Genomic DNA, 8,875 nt, shown 5'->3' with positions numbered 1-8,875 from the left:
ACTTAAATAATTTGGGACAAGGCATTTGCAAATATTGCAAATATTCTTTGAAATTTATTTTAACTCAAACTTGGATTGATTTTAAGCAATTCTTCACACAGATTTCTAATGTGCTACTTTACTCACAAAAAATTCAATTTGTGCTCAGAAATGCTGGAATTAGATAGTGTGCCATGTTTTCTGTAAGTATTCTGTTATCACATTTGGGTTAAATTAATCCATAATGTTGTGGGTGCCCATCCCTGGAAGTGTTCAAGGCCAGGTTGGATGGGGCTTTGAGCAACCTGGGAGAGTGGAAGGTGTCCCTGCCCATGGCAGGGGGATTCTCAGATCCAGGAGAAGCTCAGTGCAGCTTCCAGTACTTCAAAAAGCACCTGGGAGAGCTTTTGTGGTACCGCAGAAAGGAGTGGGGGCTGGGAGCAGTCTCTCACAGCAGCACCTCTGTTCTAAAACGGATTTGGAAATTATCGAGCTGTTAATCCAGACAAAAGTGTGCAGGAGGCGGACTGAGGAACAGGGAAAGCAGCCCTGCTCCTAGGCCATGCAGAGCGCGACTGTCATGTCTCGGTCTCTGGGTTGTGCTGAATCAGACATCGGGAATACGCATAGGATGGCGCAAACTCTGAAAGTAAAGTTCTAGCAGTGTGTTATCGCTTAAAAGTGCTGAACCCTCAGAGTTCCCGATGACCCCGGGAGCGCACAGAAGTAACGAGAGGAGCTGTAAGGGAACGGACGCGAAGAGAGGCTGGGGAGTGAGTGGAGGAGCGGCCGGCAAAGGGGCAGGAGAAGCGGGCGGAGGCGGGGCCGGTACGGGGCCGGTGCGGGCGGTCGCAGCGGGCGGGGCAGGGGCGGGCGGAGGCGGGCCCGGGTACGGCACGGGCGGGCGGGGAAGGGGCGGCCCCGGGGGGCGGTGCCGAATCGAGCGCTCGGCGTTCACCGGAGGCGCCGCCGCGATCGCGCCGTGACCCGGCGCGGCCATGGCCGGCTTCATCAACTTCGCGGACGAGGAGGAGGTGCGGGCGTACCTGGAGAACCTGCACGTGGAGTACAGCTACCAGTGCTTCAAGGAGAAGGACCCGGACGGTAAGGCCCTGCCGCCGCCCCCCGCTCGCCGCCCGCCGCGGGGCCGGCAGGAGGCTCAGCCCGTGTGCCGTGCCTTGCAGGCTGCCAGCGCTTCGCCGATTACCTGGACGCTGTCAGGAAGGACTTCGCGGCGGCGGCGCGGGTGCTGCGCGACAACTGCGAGGTGCACGGGCACAGCGAGAGCTGCTACAAACTGGGGGCCTACCAGGCCCTCGGCAAAGGTGGGCAGGGGGGTTCTGGGGCTCGGGCCGCAGGTGACTCCACCGCCTCCCCGGGCAACCTGCTCCGATTGCTGGCCACCCGCACACCTGCCTGTCCTCCTGACCTTGAAGGAGCAACTACCCGTCCCGCCCCTTTCATGGTCACCTCATAAAAGTTGGGGGAGGATGGAAAACCTAAAATTGCTTCCTTCTGAAAAATCAGCTTTACGTTAACTATGTAATATTTTTTTATAATTACAACTGTTTGACAGGTACGTACAGCCAGTGCTCAGTGTTGTTGCATATTCAGTTCACAACATTTCTTCTTGTCAGACAGAAGAAAGTAAGAAAGAAGGAAACTCAAAGACTAGTAATATGCATACCTCAGTAGTCCCCAAGGCTGTTCAAAATGTATTTGCTGGCACAGTAATGGAAAGCTTAAATTAGACAGAGATCTTCCAAATGAAGGTACTAGTAAGGAACAATATTATTACTGTAGTTCAAAACCAGTAACAATCTTGGTGTATACTGGCAAAATAATATTTGCCTAGTGTAAGGTAATAAATCCATGTATGTAGTAATGTAAAGAGTGTTGTAGTAATGTAAAGGATGTAGTAATGGAAAGAGTGTTTTGTGGATCTGGGTTATTTTTTGGATACCAGTGCTGTTGTGCTTACTGGTGAGTGGAGGACAGTTTTCTAAGTCAAAGACATTAGCAGAATGATTGTCACTGAGACAACAGTAGTGTCTCTGAAGTCCTAAATGTTGAGTGTAGTATCTAAAGTGATGGATGCTGTGTTTCCAGTGGGAAGCATCCTGCAAAGCAGAAAGCTCCCAGCTGTTTTAACATGCCCTCACAGTAATGTCTTGACCGACAGGTGGACTCAGCCCAGATTTGAAAGCTGCCTACAAATCCTTCATCAAGTCATGTGAGAAAGGTGGGAAGAAGTCAGCAAATGCATGTCACAGCGCTGGGCTGCTGGCCCAGGATGGGAGAGCCAACGGTGATCAGCCTGACCCTGCTGCTGCTCGAGACTATTACACAAAAGCCTGTGATGGCAATTTTGCTCCCAGCTGCTTCAACCTGAGTGTGATATACCTGCAGGGAGCACCTGGGGTCCCCAAGGACATGAGCAGTGCCTTGAAGTACTCGCTGAAGGGCTGTGAGCTGGGGCACGTGTGGGCTTGTGCCAACGCCAGCCGCATGTACAAACTGGGAGATGGCATTGAGAAGAATGATGCCAAGGCAGAGGATCTGAAAAACAGGGCAAAACAATTGCATAAAGAACAGAAAGAAGCTGAAAATTCTCTAACATTTGGGGAGTAAAACTGGCAGATGCAGATATTAAGACTGGTTTTTAAATGGCAAGTGAACTTGTTTTTTAAATTGTGAGAGTACAGTTTTCATTTAAATAAATATCCTGTATTTGGATATGCAAATAAAATTATATTTATATGGATACGACAAATTACTATCTCTGCTGTGCATTTCTGTGTTTTTGAACACACAAGTTCTTGAGTGTGTTTTGCTTAGATCCTTCTCTTCCCAAGCCAAAAACTTGTGGTCTTTTGGGAGTTTTTCCCACATGGTTTCAAGCACAAAGGATTTCTTTTGTGTCCAACTCTTCAATATCCAGGTTTGTGCTCTGACCAGTTCTAACACACAAAAATCACAACTGCAGGTAATCCAGCTTGGGCAGTCTGAACGGTTGCATCTCTCACAAGCATTTTCAGGACTTTGATAGCTGCACCCTTGTGTGAGCTGATCTGAGTCATGGATATTCATCTGTAATTCCGTAGGTCTAGGCCAATTCCTGGCTCCCTTAATTCCTCCAGCTGCCAACTGGTTTGTGAGTGTGTATCTGCCTGTCATACGTGCCTGGGTGCTTCAGGCTGCTCTCCCAACACAAAATTGCCCCTTATTTGATCCCACACAAATCATTTTACCTTCCTGCTAGCTTCTGGAACATTATGTTCTATTTTTTCTAGTTCAGATTTAGGGAACAAGGTGCTAACTCATCAGATCCTGGACTCAAATCCATAACCTATATATATGCAAACTGTAGCTAAACATACAGATTCTGAAACAGCTGTTTAAATAAGCAGAGCAGTGTTTGTAAATATATTTGTGCACTGACAGGATCCTTTGTAATTTTGGTGTGTGTAAATATATGTGATGTTTGTGGTATGTGTGTTTTGCTGTAAGTTTACTACTCAGAACCTGAATCCTCTGGCTCTGGACTAAATAAAGATACAAATTTCACTATTGAAATAAGTGAAGTGGGATTAAAAGCAACATTACTTTGGCTGTGGCCACGAGTGAAAGCAGAGTTGTTGGAATCTCGCTCCATGCATGAATTAAAGCAGTTCTTCCAATTTAGCAGAGTTCTTGGGAAGGATGTTTGCTGCTGGAACAGAAACCCGAGCTGCACAGCATAGTAGTGACACAGGCACCCTGTAACAACAGATGGCAGTGTGTGAAAACTGCACACTGGTGCAGCCTGGAAAAAAACAAATAGCGGTGGCAAAATCAGAGTAATTTTTCTGTCAACAGTTTTTATTTTTTGGCAGTTCAAAAAGGTGAAGCTCTTAGAGGAGCACTCTGATTTTTTGCTAGGTACTGTTCTGGACATTTGTTTCACTTGGGAAAGGTAAGTAAATGCTACTGCTGTGGAGTGTTAGCACTAGTAATAAAACAGTTTGGAATCTGTGTGTTCTGGAGTAGGCAATTACAGGTGGGTCAAGGCACTGGAGAATTGGGGGGTATTTTAAGCCCTGTAATGCTCACTGCCACACAGTGCCTTGTTCAGATCCTCAGCCCAAACACTAGAGCAGTTTTCTTCCAGCAGGACTAATGACTGTCAGTGATCCTGCCAGGAACTTCCAATCAACACAGCAAACAGGCACCACAGAACATCCTCAGTAGAGTAACACTGTGGATAATTAAAGCCATATATAAAGTGCATGTTGTGGGGAAGGTTTTTCACAGCACTTGAAAACTCACAGACTTGCAGAGCTTAAATACTATAAAGCAAACCATTTTCATTAAAGCTGTGAAGTGTATAAGATAAGTTTAGGTAGTGTCGTCCAATTTTGCATCACTGGTTGAAAAGGCAAACCCAAATTAAGGAAGACTCTTGTGTTTTCAGGCTGTCTCTGAGCAGTTTGCTGCCTGCTCTGGGCACACCTATATGTTCTTTGCACAAATATTGATGACAGGTGCATTTAGATAGCTAATACCCTCACCTATATGACTCCTTTCCCTCCAAAGTGACAAAGCATCCAAAAAAAGGGCAGGCAGTCTCATTTCAGTGTATTAAAAATTATATGTGGTAAATGCAGTCTGTAGCAGAGTATCCACTCTGTGAATAGCAGTCTATTGTCAGCCTCAAGATTCTGTTCAGGAGACATAATCAAACTCTTTAGAGCTGAAAATTTTCCTGCAAATCTTGGCTTTTAACCATCTTGCTCTGATATTATGGAGGTAATACCAAAAGACCAATATCTTCCTGCTCTTTTTTTCACCTGATGTTAAATGAGGCCAAATTTTATGTTCTCCTGGAGGAAAACTTTCTTCAAAGCCTCTGAGGTCATAAAGAAAGAGTCATAGATGTGTGATCATAGCAGAATAGTTGGAAATATGGAAGAACCTGTTGATCTCTCCAGGATCAGTGGGTTTTCTAAGAAATAAAGGAGTTTATCTCAGCTTCACAGCTCCTAAACCTCTGTCTGCTTTCCCTTTCATTTGTTTGCATTGATCTAAGCATACAACCATTAATAAAGCAGCAATATACTTCAGAAGGAGCCAACCCTAATTAATTAAATAGACATATGAATACATGGCTGTAAATGATGAAAGCATTCTCTGCAGGATGCTTCCTGCAGCTGTGAAAAGATCACCAGTGGAGGGCTGGTTTTGAACTAAGATTAAATACTGGCACCACATCATGTGTCATTAAGTATAATTTGGATTAATCCTGGACAAAAGATGCTGTTGGGTAAAGAAGCCACATGATTTTGTAGAAAAAGGGAATCGTTCTAGTGGTTCTGTTTATGTGCTACATTGTAATAAAAGCAGTTTTGCAGCTTGCTGACCTTTTGTTCAGCCATTGGTAACAACTCCTCTCTGCAGTGTGTGTGTGAAGGGAGTTCTTGTGGCTGTACACACCCACCCAGAGGGACGGTCTGGGAGATTTTGTGTCATCATCACACCAAGAAACAAAAATAGTAGTGTTCCTTGTTATAGGACAAACTTTTTGTTCAGTACAGAAAGAAATTCACTCTGTTGGCAATTTTTCACTTCATCATGTGAGACAGAAGAACTCTCAAGTAGCTCTTCTTCTCCTTTGGTAGGTGGAGAGGGAAGAATTCCTTCTTCCCTTATGCTTCCCAGCATCTCCTCCACTAAACCTGAGCAACACAGTTCTGCTCAGGGTTGGCTTTTTTGTGGGGGGTGAAGCAAGAAGAGAGAGGAAAGAAAAGGAGTCATGGCACAGCAAAAAACAGGTCAGGAAATAGGCAACAAATCTGGTTGTATCATTACTGCAGTAATCTGTGCTGAGGTTACACCCAGGGGTTCAATTCAGATCCTGACATTATGCCATTTGTGTGCCCCCATAATGACACCCCTGATCCAGAGATCCACAGTCTAAGATTCAGGATTGTCCAAAGTCCCTCGCACGTATTTCAGTACTAAACACTGGTACCATGCTCTCATTTTCAAGATTCTGTATCAACAATATGGCCCAGAATCCACAAAAAAACAAATTTTCCCAAGAATCTTTAGACTATAAGGATCAAATGTGTGCCAAATTTTTTTATGCCTGATTTCATTTGCCAGATCTGTAGCCTCCCAGTTCTTTCATTTTACTGTATCCATACTTGAAGCAAGCACAATAACCAGTAATTACACTAATTTTAGACTATACTACATATTTCTTATTTGCTGTTATTGCCTTCTACCCTTAGTATTAGTTGCAAATTACCATTGTTATGTTTGTTCCGAATGTGTTTTATACTTCTTACAGACACACTTAGTTTTTTTCAGTCTTGTTTGTAATACCATAATATGGTTCTGTAAAATATTTTTTTTTTAATTTTTGTAATCTTTTTATCCTAATCAACTAATCAGACATTTGTATGCGATGAAATGATAAAATTTAGGCCACTTTGGAGTGGTGATTTCAGATGGAGATTTGTGAACAGCATAATTGCAATGCATTCATGTGCTTGAATTCACGAGTGTGGTGGGAGTTCTCTGTAAGTTCTCATTCTGTCTATGCAAAACTGAAAAACAGTACTTTAAACGTACCCTGGAGAGTTTTTCTTAGCAACTGTTAAAAAAGAAGAAAGAAAGAAGATGAAAAAACCCCACATGTTTATACAGCAGTTGTCACCCACAGGATTCTAGTGCTCTTCACTGAGTCCTTTCCAGCTCACAGAGAGCCAGTCCATACAGAGCTGGGGCAACAAAGCCACCAAAGAAAAATGTTGTTGTTTGGCTGTGAAGAATTTCATATCTTGAAGATGAGGCTAACCTGAGTTTATGTTAGATGTCCTTATTCTGACAGTCCTCTTTTGACACATAATAGCCTGCTGTGCACATTTCATTTTCACCAAAACCACTGAAAAGAAGTGGCTTGGTCTCCTTCCAGCTCTCCTGCCACTGGAAGCACGCCATGTTCCTATAGAGCTTCCTGCCCAGAAAACTCTTGTTGCTTTGCAACAACCTTTTCTGCAAACTCCTGAGAAGGAAACCTGGATTTTGTCTTTAGTTCAGGACAGGAGGACAAGCCACTGAGCAGCTACTGACTCATTGCAGGACACACAATGTCACTAGGGGCCCAAACTGATTATTCTCCAAATGATATTTAGCAGGGCAAGGACTTATCAATTCTTCACAAGCCAAGAAACACTAAGATGGGAAACTGGCCTTTGAATGCTATTCTGATAATATTTATGAACTATCATTGCAGACACATGTGACAGCCACGTCAGCACAAGTGTTATCAATAACGGCTGAAGAGAAAAGAAGAAGCTGTGACATTGTCAACACTGCAATCAGCCCTTCAGAGAAGCTATTTTCTGTGCCTTTTAAAGTGATATGTTTTCTCCACAGCATTGTTTTACTTATTTGTTCTGCAGCTGACACAAAGGCAATACAAAATATCTTCCTTGTCAGGGAGGCTGAGACAGAGTGACATCAGCTGTCACAGGCACCCAAACCTGCCTCAGACTGGCAGCTCACATACTGGGGTATTTATGAACTGACAGTGGCCCTCAGAGAGATTATGTACCATTTGAGGTTAAAAACTTTAGATATTTTGGAAATCCTGAGCTTATTCTAAATTCTTTTCTGCTGAGTTTTGTAAGTTTTATATGTTCCTCAGAACTCAGGGGTTGATATCAGAAGATGCCAGGGACTGACATGTTACAAAAGCCACAGAATATGTGAACAAATTCAATACAAGTGAAGGTTTCTGCAGGAGCAGCCCAGGATTTGTTACAGCAAACAGTGAAAACTTCCCACACCCTTTAACTCTTAACCAAAACATCTCTGCAGTGTACCTGGCTTGATAATTTCTGTTTTCTGTGTACTGCAGCCCAAGTGTGTTGTTTGCTGACTGTTCTGTTTATTGCTCCCACAGCAGGGTATGGACATTTCCAGATCACACTATCACACTGTAGTGACAATGCTGATCCACTGATGCTTTAAACTGGAACACAAATCAACAGCTAGTTAATATAGCTCTATAAATTACAGGAGATAGGCGATCTCTAGTGACTGGTTCTAATTCTCTAGGACCTTTCTTTCCTAATCTAATGCCATCCTGATATGTGTATTAAACTAAAGCCTAGGGTCAGAGAGTATTTTCTTAGGCAGTACCTGTACCTTTTAGGCAAGAATTTAAAGCTTTCAGCCCTTTCAAATAAAGGATGATTTTGCTTTAGATATTGTACAGTTACAAGTTGCAACCTAAGGCCACATTTATACACCAGAGTCCTGGAAATATATATATATATATATATATATATATATACATACATACACACACACTATATTCCCCCTTATAATCTTTGGGGAACAATTCCATGAAATACTTTTGCTCTATGATTTGAATAAATAAGTAACCCCCCACTTGATTTCAGTGACTATTTTCCCCCTGCATTTTTCAGTACTGACCCAGAATAACTGCTGTCATCCCACAGGCAGATACATTACAACAATCAAGGAGAGCTTTGAGCCAAATTGTGGAAAAGTTTTGTATCTTTGAAGCTCCAGGGCAATTGGCAGGGTGCAATTCCTGCATCATGCACACAACCTGGGAAAATGGCATCCAGAGGCAAGGCAGGACCTGGTGCTGAGGGGCTGCGAGTCCAGGCTGCTCACACCTTGCTTGGTGTTCTCAAAATGCATTAATGTTGCTGGGGACAAACAGAGGGTGACAGAAAGAAAGGTAACATCTTTTGATGTATAAAGTATGAAGGAACAAAGCTTTTTGATTCAGTTCCTGTTCACATGGCTGAACCAGAGATATTGTGAGGCTTGGAAACAGATGTACCCTTGAAAACTAATTACACTGAAGCTTAAT

General features: G+C 43.4%; 1 protein-coding gene across 1 annotated transcript; it reads left to right on the top strand.

Annotated features, from left to right (window-relative positions):
* The first annotated feature begins 918 nt into the window (after positions 1 to 918).
* Positions 919 to 2,756, top strand: LOC131086891 (cytochrome c oxidase assembly factor 7). Its single transcript, XM_058030158.1, has 3 exons — positions 919 to 1,083; positions 1,164 to 1,304; positions 2,162 to 2,756. The coding sequence occupies exons 1-3, from the start codon at positions 978 to 980 to the stop codon at positions 2,608 to 2,610; spliced, it is 696 nt and encodes a 231-aa protein (XP_057886141.1). The 5' UTR covers positions 919 to 977; the 3' UTR covers positions 2,611 to 2,756.
* Positions 2,757 to 8,875: the final 6,119 nt, after the last annotated feature.

This window comes from Melospiza georgiana, chromosome 9 (genome assembly GCF_028018845.1).
Source record: "Melospiza georgiana isolate bMelGeo1 chromosome 9, bMelGeo1.pri, whole genome shotgun sequence".
Taxonomy (NCBI): domain Eukaryota; kingdom Metazoa; phylum Chordata; class Aves; order Passeriformes; family Passerellidae; genus Melospiza; species Melospiza georgiana.
The sequence above is the reverse complement of the archived record's forward strand: the minus strand, read 5'-3'. Positions and strand labels throughout refer to the sequence as shown.